At 40.2% G+C, this 14509-nt stretch overlaps 1 protein-coding gene across 1 annotated transcript in view; it reads left to right on the top strand.

The window, feature by feature from the left end:
* NEK11 (NIMA related kinase 11) overlaps positions 1 to 14509 on the top strand; it is a 354200-nt gene that overhangs the window by 178354 nt on the left and 161337 nt on the right. Inside the window, exon 11 of the mRNA XM_063452175.1 lies at positions 13002 to 13095. Coding sequence (XP_063308245.1) covers positions 13002 to 13095 — 94 coding nt within the window. The remainder of the gene's footprint in view (positions 1 to 13001; positions 13096 to 14509) is intronic.

Raw genomic sequence — 14509 nt, 5'->3', positions numbered from 1 at the left:
CCAGGTGCCAGGACAAAATTCCTAATCGCCATGGCGACTGGGATTTGTCGAGCCCTAAGATACACATACACACAGACACATACCGTGACACACACACAGACACATACAGCGACACACAGGCACATACACTGATGTAACCGCAGCTGGTTCCCTTATTTACCACTATAATATCTTAAACAATAGAACTTAGCAGGGCTAACCATACAGATATCTAAGCCATCATTTTATATAGTTAGAAAGAGATCCTCTATTTAAAATATATAAATAATTTAGAATACAACATAAAATAAGGATTGTCTTGGAAGCAATAAAGGTTTTAAAAGCCATGTCTTTCTCTTTATGGATGTATGTAATAAAGTTGTTCATAATTTGGAATATAAATAAAAACACGACTTCTCAATTCCTTGGAATTGTTTATCTGTTTCTAACTCCGCGCCCATGTCTGAAAATCCCAGACGCCAAAAATAGTTATGGTGTTATAATTCCTGTTTAATCAACAGCAAGTGTAACTGACAATATGGAAAGCATCATTGTTTTATAGAACGTTTTATATATATATATAGTGGATATTACAATACAGAAGGCAGTAATGCAATAATTACAAATCCTGTCTATCTGTTGCTTCTATGGCATGAATGTTTTCATTAAGCCATAATGCAATTTCCTTTGCATTCTTGGAATAAGACTTAAAAATCTTAGTAATATAATAGCAAATGTTGCTTTCATCGATCTGTCTTATCACTTTTCTTGCATTAATCTTTTTTTTCTGCACATGCAAACTTATGCAGCTAGAGAGAGAACATGGCTGCCCCCTGCCTACAACCCACTGTCCTAGCAGTAATGGACCATGCTGTGCTGCTGTATTAGGCATATTAGGAAGCTTACCAAATAATAAGGATTGGGGCGGGGCCGGGCCGCCGAGCAAAGCGGTTGCAGTACAGCTCAGCTCCTGGAAATGAAGACATTACAAAGCCCATAAAATATGTATTTTAGCACCCAACTCACCCACGACCGCGACCCTCGATGGATAAGGGCTACCGGAACCGGGGAGAGGCCCCTGCCTGAAAGCCCCTGGGTCCCACTGAGGCAGCACTGGAAACCCTGACCCACCTGGGTGACAGTGGCTTTAAATTGTCCAACCTCACTAGTCTTTATTATATGCTCAACTTAGACCTAGCTCAACGATTACTCTATAATAAGTCATAATCAGTCTAACGATGCCTCTTTTCATGTAGTTTTATTAAGCCTGTATTTGCAGCTCACATATAGCTCACTAGTCAGCTTAAACGTAATTATGCATGCCATGCTCTCAGGCTCCTTTGTCACTCCTCTGCCCACTACCTCTTGAGCCCACGGGGTGTCATTTGTTGCATGAATAAGCCATGTGTTACATGTATAAACCAGCATGATACTCAATGTTACATACAATTAACAAAGGTAACTCGTGATTAAGCCAGATAATATGCATATTAAATATAAAAAAGTGCAAGCTCCAACATACTCCTATTTGTAAAAAATGTTCTGAAAAGCATCTGTATTGCCCTTGGGGTACCCCATGCATGTTGTTACCTCATATGCACTATAAAAATAAAGAATTAAAAAAATAAAAAAAAAAAAATAATAATAAGGATTGTCTTGGACGCAATACAGTTTTGTCTTTTTAGATACTTTATTATATAAAAATATAAATATAGACATATAAAATCCATTACATAAATTTATAGCAGAGTTTATAAGATTAAACTATATGCTTGCAAATATCATTAATAGAATAACATACCCTCCTGAACATGCAATCATGTCAGCCTCTCTGTCATTATAAGATGGAGCGTCTGTCTCCAAATCTCTTCTCTCTGTGTTAACATTTAAAAGGCACACATATTTATACCTTAGGTGTCTACATTTTAGGGTTACTGTAGTTCATAAATGAAAAAGTAACACTTCTTTTACTTTATTCATTTTAGGACCTCCCTTAACTTGGCAAAAATACAAGGCCATAACTAAATAAGGGTGCACACGTCATGGAAAATTCCCTGACTTAGGACAAGATGGCATCTTAAAGTCTGAACATCTTTATCTATTTAGGGTTACCACTTTATATTATGTACTGAAAGAGTCATAGCATAGCATTGAAGCTTGTTTATGCATTATTGTTATTGTATTTCGTGTGGGACAAAATGGCGTAAATATATTATGTACTGAAAGTAGGTGAAAGGTTATTGCTTAAAGAAACAGGTATGAAAACAATATGTTCCATTTCTAACACATTGTCAGTTTGCAATATCTCTTATAGACAAAGTACACCGTTTGAGAAATACAATATTTGCATTTGCTCATAACATTGACATGCAGATACACACACAGACACACACTGATGCACAGATACATACACTGACATACAGATACACACACAGACACACTGACGCTCAGACACATACACATACTCTGGCATACAGATACACACACTGACGCACAGACAGATACACACATAGACACATACACAGACACATGCATTGACACATGCAGATACACAGACATACAGATACACTGACACATACTGTGACATATGCAGTGACACACAGACATACACTGACATACAGATACACACATGCAGATACACTTGCACATACAGACTCACAGACAAACAAACATACTGATACACACACACAAACATACAGATACACAAATCCTACCTTTTGGCTGGGTAGGTCTGTGTGGGGTCCTGTTGTTCTCCTGGTCCTCTCTGCCTGCCCCGCCCTCTCCTCTTTTGTGCGGCGTGTTCTGTGTGCAAGCTGGGAGGAAGTAGTTACAAGCTGTTACTTCCTCCCAGTTCTGGCTGCAGTAACACAGGGGTCCGGTGGCAAGGGCCACCCGATTGACTCAGCCAGCGATTCCTAGCCCGTGCGGCGGCCAGCATCGCCGCCATTACCCAAATTTTTCTGCCTACCCCTAGGCGCACTGAATTGTACCCCTTGGGGTACGTGTACCATGGGTTGGGAACTGCTGGACTAGTGGCTAGTGAGGCCACTAGTGTTGGAAAACAGGAATTGCTGCTGGAACTAATGGACTGAAAGGTAAAAGTTTTGAATTTAAGATTTTTGAATATGACACATGGAGAAAAACTTATATGCAATACCCTGTATTGTCTCCATTAGAAAAGCGTGTACTTTTATTGTGGTTATCAGAATTGCTCAGCTGCTAAACTACTGTAAATAAGACATTGGTCATGCAAAGAATTAATTAAAATGTCAAAAAAATAATTGTATTTCTTGTTTTGATTATTATATGTAGATGTTCTTAGCACAAGCACCATCTAGTTTTTAAGAAACAAAAAAAAGATTGGCAGAGTTATTTACTAAATTGAGAAATCAAAGTGGATTTATAATTTAAAGGACCACTATAGGCACCCAGACCACTTCAGCTCAATGAAGTGGTCTGGGTGCCAGGTCCATCTAGGCTTAACCCTGCAGTTGTAAACATAGCAGTTTCCGATAAACTGCTATGTTTACATTAGGGTTAATCCAGCCTCTAGTGACTGTCTCATTGACAGCCGCTAGAGGCCGCTTCCGCGCTTCTCACTGTGAAAATCACAGTGAGAAGACCCTGGAGGTCCATAGGAAAGCATTGAGAATGCTTTCCTATGGACTGATTGAATGTGCGCGCGGCTCTGGAGGGAGCCCGGTGCTGGAGAAAGGTAAGTGATTAACCCCTTCAGCCTGGCGGGAGTGGGACCCTGTGGGTGGGGGGAACCTAAAGACCCTATAGTGCCAGGAAAACTAGTTTGTTTTCCTGGCACTATAGTGGTCCTTTAAGGCTGGAATAGCTGAATGGAAAGCAAAGCTGATTTAGAGAATATTTCGAGCTTGTCTATTTTGACCTTAAATTTGAAATTCGTTTTGCATTAACTTTGAAATCCTCCCTTTATTGAATAATCCTATGTAACTAAGGCCTTGATCGAATATTTTTGGATGAGCATGTCAAATCATGTAAACTTTTTTAAAAAGTATTTCATCTTCTAATAGGTTTTGATATATAAAAATATTTTTTTGTATGTGATATGTTTTTGATATTTTTATACATTTTTTTTTTAAAGTTTATACAAAAATATTGAATCATTTGAAAAGCTTATCCACCAATATTGAATTGAGGCCCTAATGAGAAAGAGCAAATTTACTAATATATAGTTTAAATAAATATCAATATTGCTCTGTTCTTCAGTACCGGTCTGTCTCTTTCAAGGTCTTTCGATATTTTGCAAAGACTTTTACAGGCGACATGAGCCAAAGTAAACAGGAAGTATACCATTTGCGAGTGCCATCAGCTTTCTGGTGGGGTCTATATTTAGCTCTTGACTTCATCCATCTGTAACTGTTTGGATTTGTCCAAAGTTGATTGTGTAAGCATTGCCTTTTGTCAAATTTGGTCAACCTCGCCTATTATAAAACTTTGTACTTCGTATTACAATATCTTGCAACATAACATAAAACATTTGGAAGATGAAGGGCTTGTATCATGATATCTAATCATAAAATATTTTCACAAAAGATAAATAATTTTAGGTAAGAGTTTTACTTTTTGCCACTTAAGAACTTATTGATACATGTAACATTCATTGGTAACATTTGCTATAAGTGTCGGCAAAAACCCATTTGAAAGAAAGAATGAGATAGAAAGTTTTAAGTTTTGCTTTGCCAGTATATAGATTTTTCTTTAAATTACCATGAACGTTGAGTTTTGAAAGGATGTGACAGACTGTTCTTGACCTTCAGTTGACAGTTTCCACTTAAATATAAATTCCCTTACTTTTGTACTAAATATAAGTATAAAAACAAAAATCTAACCTTTAAATGATTGTGGCTGAAAGTGCTTCAGATCGTCCATCTCTGAAATTGCAGTTGTCATGTGTTCCAGCCTTTATTGATAGTTGGGAAATGTTTTATTTATTACCTTTAATACTAGTTCTGCATTTAGTTCGGCATATTTAGAATTATCAAAATGTAAACTTCTTTACAAATGTCTGAATCAGTCATTTGATTTTTAATTAGAAATGGCATTTGTTACATTAAAAATAACAGTTCAGATGCAGCCTTGTGTAAGCTATTAATATTTCTCACTCTGTTCCCCAAATTAGGGTGATATGCTCCCCAAGCAACCCCTTTCTCGCTCACTTCTTGTTTTTCCCCATTCATATTAACCCCTAACACTTACTCTTTATCTTCCTCACCTCTGCCGGTTACATTCTAGCCCAGCTTTCTACATCACTACATGTCCTCTGTGTCTCCCCTGGCCTACTCCCAACTTCCAAGTTTGTTTTCTGGAAGTGCATACCCATCTGAGTAATGCTCCATCTTGTCCTCCTCTTATTTTCTCTTTTCTCACTCAGTATCAAAATGATTCCTTAAACCTACTATCCTCAACCTCAAAAACTGCAGACAATGCTTAAATCAACATTCTCATTATCGTCCACACACTGTTGTGCTTGCTGCATTTATGTTTGTGTCCTGTACCTAGCCATATGTGTAGTGTTAGTACTACTTCCTCACCCTCTATGCATTATTTGTAACTTATTTAAATTGTGTTTTCATCTCCTCCTCTATGTGGCTCTAAATTTGACCGTGTTAATACTCCTTGTAACCCTCTTCACACTCCTGTCATGTTCCTACCACTACCCACCCTCTTAACCCCTTAAGGACACATGACATGTGTGACATGTCATGATTCCCTTTTATTCCAGAAGTTTGGTCCTTAAGGGGTTAAGCACCACTCACCACAAACTGAGAAGCAAATTCTGATACATCATGGCTTGCTTTGTCTCTGTAATTTATCTGCTGAGTGCTGGTGGAGAGTGTTGAAATCAAGCACTCCAACCCCCACCCCACAAAAGTATAAAACCCTACAATTGCAATACTACCAAACTAAGATTATGTCCAGATTCTTATTACTTATGTTACTTGCTTGCAAATGATGTAGAGTCTAACCCTGGTCCCGCAACAGATTCCATTCCTAGCCTTCCAGCTAAAAAAGGCCTCTTCTATGTGCACTGTAATATCAGCAGAATACTACCAAAAATCGATGCACTGCAAGCATGGTGTTCACATTACAAGCCCAAAATCATTGTGCTCTCTGAATCGTGGCTAACCGCAAAAATACATGACTCAAGCATTGCAATACATGGGTATTCATGCCATAGAAATGAAAGGGCAAAAAGAGGAGGCGGCATTGTAATTTATGTTGACAATTCCATAAAGTTCACCCCTTTACAAAACTTTAGCCCTCCTGCCATCTTTGATTTCCTTTCTGAGACAATTGAGATCCCGTGCAGTAAATCAATCATTGTTGCAGGAATCTACCGCCCACCTAGCTCCCCAGTGCATTCCCTTTCTGACATAGCCCATCTCCTTAGTTAAACCATAGCTCAAAAACCAAAAAGTGAACTGTTGGTGTTTGGAGATTTTTTATATTGATTGGCTGAATCCTAAAAATAATAGTTCTTGCTCGCTGTTTAAGACTTTACAGCTAACGCAATAAATCTCCTCCCCATGTAATGTAACATTTAATCCTTTCTAAATGACTTCAAGAGCCTCCCATGGCACAGATTAAACTTTATCCCAGATATAGACTGTGCCGTTGAATTCTTTCAGTCTGAACGCCTACATGTTTGGAATTCGCATGCATCGCTGCGTAAGGTGAGAGTAAAAGGGGCACATATGAATTGGATCACAGCTGACCTCATTCAAATGTACCAGTTTCGGGATTCCTTGTGGTCAAAGTTCAAGCGTACTGTCTCTATGAAAGACCACTGTGCATATTGACAATGGCAAAATATATGCACAAAACAAACAACATTTCTGTGAAAATCTGAACAATAACATTTCAAACCGTAGAAACTTTTGGAAAGTCCAAAATAAATTACAAACTCCCCCAATCCACTCCCAACCCTCTACTGTCAAAATGGAAAACCAAACCCCGCAACTTCCCTTCGATGTAGCAAATGCCTTTAACAATTATTTTGTCGGGTGTTCCACCACCCTGATTGCCAAGCTAATAAATTACACTAATCCTGCCCCACTACATTTGCAAAGACCCAATATAGACAAGTTCAATTTTAGACCTGTACCTATTAATGTCATTAGGAAACATCTTAATAATCTAAAAATGAAAAAAACAGTCTGGACCTGATCAAATCAGCTTCAATGCTGTTGAAGCTCAGTGCGCCGGTGTGACGAAACCAACCTCGCCACTGGGCATTGGAGAAGCCTGTTTGCCCGCCTCCTACCTGCTGACTATGGCCCCTTGAAAATTGGTACGTTTAGAGAACTATATTTGGGCATATTGTATTTTATTGTGCGACTGCTGGCCCTTTAAGCACAGTGAATGGTATTTTATTGTACTGCTGCTGGCCCTTTAAGAACTGTCTGGGGACATATTGAGACTTTGGGTAACAATACCCTTTAAGACTATGGCCCCTGAAAAGTATGAACTTTTATTGTGTGTGTATGGCCCTTTAAGAACCGTCTGGGGACATATTGTGACTTTGCTGAACAATGCCCCTTTAAGACTATGTCCCCAGACCTGTAAAATAACTTGTTCCTGGCTTTCCCACACTTGGTTCAGTAAATAGGGCTTACTGAACCAAGTACCACACAGGCGGACCACCCAGAAGTTAAAGTGTGCAGGCAATTTACCTCCCAGGCTGTGAGGTTACTGCCGGTTAATTGCACGTGGCGGCGGCCATCTTTGTTCAGTCGAATGCGGTCAGCGGTGTATGCTAAAGATTCTGTGGAACTAAAATCGGCTACACATTTTACCGAACACCGCTGACCCTTACCTTCTTCCATACTGAACATGCAGCTCCAGAGACTAAGTCCCGTTTGAAATGGGACTTAGTCGTTTTTTCGGCATGAAATTGACCGACCGCACAGCCCAAATCTATGGAACTGTTTTGGGCAGGAAATTGTGCTTGCGGTCGGTCATAAAGGACTCCCAGCTAACTTTTGATCCACTGGAGGGATTTGGCTGATTTTTGGAAGGGTTTATGTTTGAAGTGTGCTGATTCTAAATATATGGTTTTTGGGAAGATTGGATGTACAGTTTTAAAGTTATAGCACATGTATAAAAACTGTATTTTCCCTGGCTGTAATAATTATGTTAACTGGTTATCTGAGGGGAGGGAACTTGTGGGTTGTAACCGTTATGCTATTGGCTGTTTTACCCCGCCCCTGTGGGCGGTCTTTTATGTGTAAGATGGAAATAAAAGCAGACTGGGTGTGCTAGCACCTGAGATCATCTTGTACCTTCATGAAGTTTCGGCTCATGTTTGGGGGGATTGGAGAACTACACTCTGGGGATTGCTATAATCACTATACTCCCCAGGGTATTATCGCTGAGCTCTGCTAAGAGCTGTTCCTGTGCCTGCTCTCTGGAATTCGGAGAGGTCCATCTACTGGAAGCTAGACCCTGGTCTTGGGTCCAGAGTGGGTAGCGTGGCGAGACCCCAACCAAGCTGCGGCGGTTCGTGGGAGTCTACAGTGGTTATGGTGTCTGGTGGAGTGCTTGGAGACCTCGGAAAGCACTAGGAGCATCCGTCAGCGGAGGGTACCCGGTCGGGGTGCCAGCGGTTCCGTTACAACCGGCAATTGCTAAACCTGTTGCAACCCTAATTAACGAATCCTTGGTGTCTGGATACATAACCAAACTTTGGAAGACTGCGAGAGTAGTGCCTATCCATAAAAGTGGTGACACTACTTTGGTTTCTAACTATCGCCTAATATCATTGCTCCCAGTATTGTCAAAAATCTTAGAAAAATGCGTCCATGCATAACTATGTGAGTATTACGAACAATCTAACTATCTGACTCCTGATCAATCAGGTTTTCGCCCGAATCACTCCACTACACTTGCCTTCTTAAAAGTCTGCAATGACATCCAAACTGGCATGGAACAAGGAGACCTAACTAGAGCTATTTTCCTTGATTTTGCAAAAGCCTTTGTTAAGGTAGACCACGACATTCTACTGCACAAACTAAAAAAACTTGGGTATTGATGATCGTCTGCTAACCTGGTTTCGATCATATGTATCGGATCGATCACAATATGTGTCCATTTCTGACAGCGACTCCTTACCTCTCCTAGTCACATGTGGTGTTCCCCAAAGTTCCATTCACGGCCCCCTACTATTCACATTATTTATAAATGATCTGCCAAATGTCTGCAAATCCTCAAATGTACGCAGATGACACAGTAATCTATGCAAGCAAATCTGATCTACCGCAGCTTGAGTCTGTGCTCCAAGACCAGTTCACAGAGGTAGAAAAGTGGATCACAAAAAACAAACTCTTCCTAAACACTGACAAAACTGTAACAATGATCTTTGGAACAGTAACTAAATTACAAAATTCCCATCTATGCATCAAAACAAAATCAAATAGCGTACTGACCGCAGTCCACTCTTTCAAATACCTGTTTATGTTGTTAGACCCCAATCTATCTTTTGACCTCCACATAGAAAAACTTGTATCTAAACTTTATCCAAAACTAGGTGCCCTGTACAGAAACAAATCCTGCCTAAGCCCTATAGTAAAGGAAAAGATTGTGCAGCAAATGCTGATGCCAATCATTGTTATGGGGATGTAGTATATGCACCTGCACCGCAAACCCACGTTAATATACTTAATACATTGTATAACTCGTTCTGCCACTTTACGCTACAATGACCCACCATTGTGACATGCTCAAAAAACTAAACTGTCTGTTGCTGGAATCCAGGTGCACCCTTCATCTTTCCAGCCTTGTGTTTAAGTGCTTTTCTAGGAAGCTCCTACCCTACCTGAACAGAATGCTCTCCCCGGCTCTTCCCACCTCCTATATCCTCCGATCCAGTACCAGCACTTTATTTAGTCTCAATACAAAAAGAAAGCGGCTCGATCCTCCTTTTCCTACAGAGCACCGCAATTATGGAACGACCTCTCGCACACTTTCAAATCTTCCCCAAGCCTAAAATACTTTAAGAGATCCCTCTCTACATATCTCAAAACAGAATGCACCTATCATGGTTGATTATATATGTCTTACCTTTTCTATGTTAAATTTTGTATATATTGTGTATTAATATTGTTTTTGTATTTTATTGTATCCTATTGTAACAATGCAATGTTTTGTGGACCCAGGACATACTTGAAAACGAAAGAAATCTCAATGTATCCTTCCTGGTAAAATATTGTACAAACAATAATAAATAATAATTTATCTGACCTGCTATTAAAAATTCTGTACTGCGCACTAATATTATCTTCAATCACATTCCAGCATTTATTTTCATTTGACAACAATTTCTGATGTTCTACCGATATTGTGTTTGTTTTCAGCACAGTTACTATCCAAAATTGTGTTAAAGGGACACTCCAGGCACCCAGACCACTTCGGCTCATTGGAGTGGTCTGGGTGCCAACTCCCACTACCCTTAACCCTGCAAGTGTAATTATTGCAGTTTTTTTTAAACTGCAATAATTACCTTGCAGGGTTAAGTCCTCCCCTAGTGGCTGTCTATTAGACAGCCACTAGAGGGACTTCCTGCTTCATAGCACAGGTTTTCTGTGCTAGAGCGTCGCTGGACGTCCTCACGCTGTGTGAGGACCTCCAGCGTCGCTCTATTCCCCATAGGGAAGCATTGAAATTCATTTTCAATGCTTTCCTATGGGGTGCGCTAATGCGCATGCGCGGCATTGCCGCGCATGCGCATTAGGTCTCCTCGGCCGGCGGGCGAGATCAGTCTCGCCCACCGGCCGACGTAAGCAGAAGGAGGAGCGGCGGGGGAGGAGGAAGCAGCGACGTGGGACCTGTCGCTGCCCCTGGTAAGTCACTGAAGGGGTTTTCACCCCTTCAGCAACTGGGGATTGGTGGGTGGGAGGGAGAGGGACCCTCCAGTGCCAGGAAAACAGATCGTTTTCCTGGCACTGGAGTTTCCCTTTAACTATTAATGCTGATAACACAGTCAAACTTAAAGGGACAGTATATACATCATAACTTCATCTAAATAAACTCTTCCAGGAAGCGTAAAGTGCCATCGGGGGGGGAAGGGCTTAGCTGACGCTCTCACCTATTAGTCACTCCCCATTCACAAAACTAGATAGACTATAGATATGCCGAGAATGCAATCAGCAAATTAGTGGTTTTACAGACTTTGTAATTTCACCAAAGGGTGAAAGCAAGCAGCAGCTTAACCAATAATCTTGAATTGTATGTATCTTAGTAGCTGCAGATGGCGCTAAAATAAATATCTCTCTTTATGAACCAATTTTAGATGTATGTAGTGTTAGTTTTGCTTATAAGTAAAACTTTTCATAGCTTAAATAGATTTTTGGTTGTTCGTTAATTTGTTTGTCAATTTGTTAAAAGGTCTGTGGTTATCAAGTCCATTTCATTGTTGAAATCAGTTAGGGAAGATGGCTTAGTTTAATTTGTCTCTGTACCTTAGAGTACCGTATTTATCGGCGTATAACACGCACCGGCGTATAACACGCACCTCATTTTTAGAAAGAAATTCCAGGAAATTTCCCCCCTCATCCCATAGTGTTCCCCCCTCATCCCATAGTGTCCCTCCCCTTTCCATAGTATTCTCCCCCCCTCCCCTCCCATAGTATTCTCCCCCCCTCCCCTCCCATAGTATTCTCCCCCCCTCCCCTCCCATAGTATTCTCCCCCCCTCCCCTAGTATTCTCCCCCTCCCCACTCCCATAGTATTCTCCCCCTCCCCCCTCCCATAGTATTCTCCCCCCCTCCCCTCCCATAGTATTCTCCCCCTCCCCCCTCCCATAGTATTCTCCCCCCCCCATAGTATTCTCCCCCCTCCCCTCCCATAGTATTCTCCCCCCCTCCCCTCCCATAGTATTCTCCCCCCCTCCCCTCCCATAGTATTCTCCCCCTCCCCTCCCATAGTGTACTTCCCCCCCTCCCCTCCCATAGTGTACTTTCCCTCCCATAATTACTTACCTGTCCTGAAGCGTGGGCCGGCTTCACAGCTTGCACCGCGGTAAAGGAACTTTAATTTCATGTTCCGGTTTCCGGCGGGACTGAAAGGAAGTGTGCACACTATTGTGCACACTTCCTTTCAGTCCCGCCGGAAACCGGAACATGAAATTAAAGTTCCTGTACCGCGGTGCAAGCTGTGAAGCCGGCCCACGCTTCAGGACAGGTAAGTAATTATGGGATATCGGCGTATAACACGCACCCACGATTTTTCCCCTATTTTCAGGGGAAAAAAGTGCGTGTTATACGCCGATAAATACGGTAATTGTGAATGTTTAAAGGAACAATATAGTCACCTAAATTACTTTAGCTAAATAAAGCAGTTTAAGTGTATAGATGATTCCCCTGCAATTTCACTGCTCAATTCACTGTCATTTAGGAGTTAAATCACTTTGTTTCTGTTTATGCAGCCCTAGCCACACCTCCCCTGGCTATGATTGACAGAGCCTGCATGGAAAAAAAAAACTGGTTTCACTTTCAAACAGATGTAATTTACCTTAAATAATTGTATCCCAATCTCTAAATTGAACTTTAATCACATACAGGAGGCTCTTGCAGGGTCTAGCAAGCTATTAACATTAAGCAGGGGATAAGAAAATCTTAATTAAACAGAACTTGCAATAAAGAAAGCCTAAATAGGACTCTCTTTACAGGAAGTGTTTATGGAAGGCTGTGCAAGTCACATGCAGGGAGGTGTGACTAGGGTTCATAAACAAAGGGATTTAACTCCTAAATGGCAGAGGATTGAGCAGTGAGGCTGCAGGGGCATATCCTATACACCAAAACTGCTTCAAGTTGTTCAGGTGACTATAGTGTCCGCTTCACTGCTTAACAAAAAGTACCAATCCAATGTAATTTTGTCAACATCACTTACAAATTGTAATCATATTTTAAGATGTAAGAAAGTATCAAAATATTGATTGATGTACACTTGAAATGGCAAAATAAAGTTTAACATAATACATTATGTTTTTGTAGACGTCTTGCAGAAGAAAAATACCAAGAAAATCATGAACGTATGCAAGAACTGAGGTCTCGACATTTTCAGCGGCATAGTATTGATGTGCTTCATGTGAGTGGCATAAATGTTTCTTTCAATGTAAATATTACTCCTTGTGTAGATATGGTGCAAGGTACTTGATTGCTCCTCTCTCCCTTTCATTTATTCTATTGTACAATAATTAGTTTATTTACAATAATCGCCCACACATTTTGCAGGGGCAGGGGGGCTTTGCTATAAACCAGATTAAGACATTTTGGCAAGCCAATAGAAGCCAGGCCACTCCTCCTTGGTTGAGACTCATGCTGCCTACCTACACACTTCCTGAGAAAAAGGTCTACATTTTCTAGCTTCCCTTATTACACAGTGTGTTTAGTTTACAATTTCCATGTTCTGTGTGCAGACTGCTAAAGCATGCAACAGCCTCCTGTGTGGTTAAAATTCAGTTAACAGATCATGATATAATTTCTATAATGAACACACTGTGCTGTAAATAGAAATTAAACTAATTTTTCATGGAGGTGTTGTGAGCTAAATCCAGGGAAGGTATGGCTAGGACTATGAACAGACAACTCCTAAATTTCAGATATCTGAACAATGAGTCTACGGGAGCTTAATCTATAGACCAAAACTGCTTTATTGCAGCTTAGAGTGTCTCTTTAGTTATAAAATCTATACTGCAGTTAAATTACTGCAAATCTGCTATTACATGTGTTATCTATAATGAAAACGTATGCATACCATGATGTCAAAGGTCAATTTGTAGGGTGGATTGTGGCAATGAACATATCTACTTCATAGCTATTCTTGTGATTAAAGTGTATCTGTAAATATGACAGGCTACAAAATTCAATGTATGCATTGCTTGTGGAATTTCTAGTAAATGCGTTAACATGGTTCAGTTTGGCAATATTTATATCTCTAAACACATGGATATAGGTATAAATTTGTGTTTCCCAACCAAGTCCTCATAGGATACTAACAGTCAAAGATTTAGTTTTTTTCCTAATCTAGTCCAATGCAGATACTGACCAAACATGGACAACTAGTGTAACTTGAAGAATAGGTTGGGAACCAATGGGACAGGCAGACAGACAGATACTTTTACATTTGACATATTTTGTGTATTTCCAAAAATTAACTCCCCTGCGCTTAAAAAAATATAAATTGTACATTTATAAATATTTTCTTTTGCAAAGGTCATGATTATGGATTTAATTTGTTCACCCAACAGGTTACCTATTGTATAATGTATCTTTATAAACAGTGGGTACGATTAAAGTGGTATATATTTTTGTATGACACATACACTTAGAATGGATTCTCTAGTCGGGTTGTACACTTTGTGAAATCATGGCAACATGCAAATTGTTTTATAGATTCAGTCCTATGTGTGCACTGTAAGGAATATTGGATAACAGCATTGTCATTAATCTCCATTTGACCTTTCTATTGCCAAGTTAGCATAAAAACAACACTGTCTGCT

The sequence above is a fragment of the Pelobates fuscus genome, chromosome 4 (assembly GCF_036172605.1).
Source record: "Pelobates fuscus isolate aPelFus1 chromosome 4, aPelFus1.pri, whole genome shotgun sequence".
Taxonomy (NCBI): domain Eukaryota; kingdom Metazoa; phylum Chordata; class Amphibia; order Anura; family Pelobatidae; genus Pelobates; species Pelobates fuscus.
Note: the sequence above shows the minus strand (reverse complement) of the source record. Positions and strands in the feature narration are given on the sequence as shown.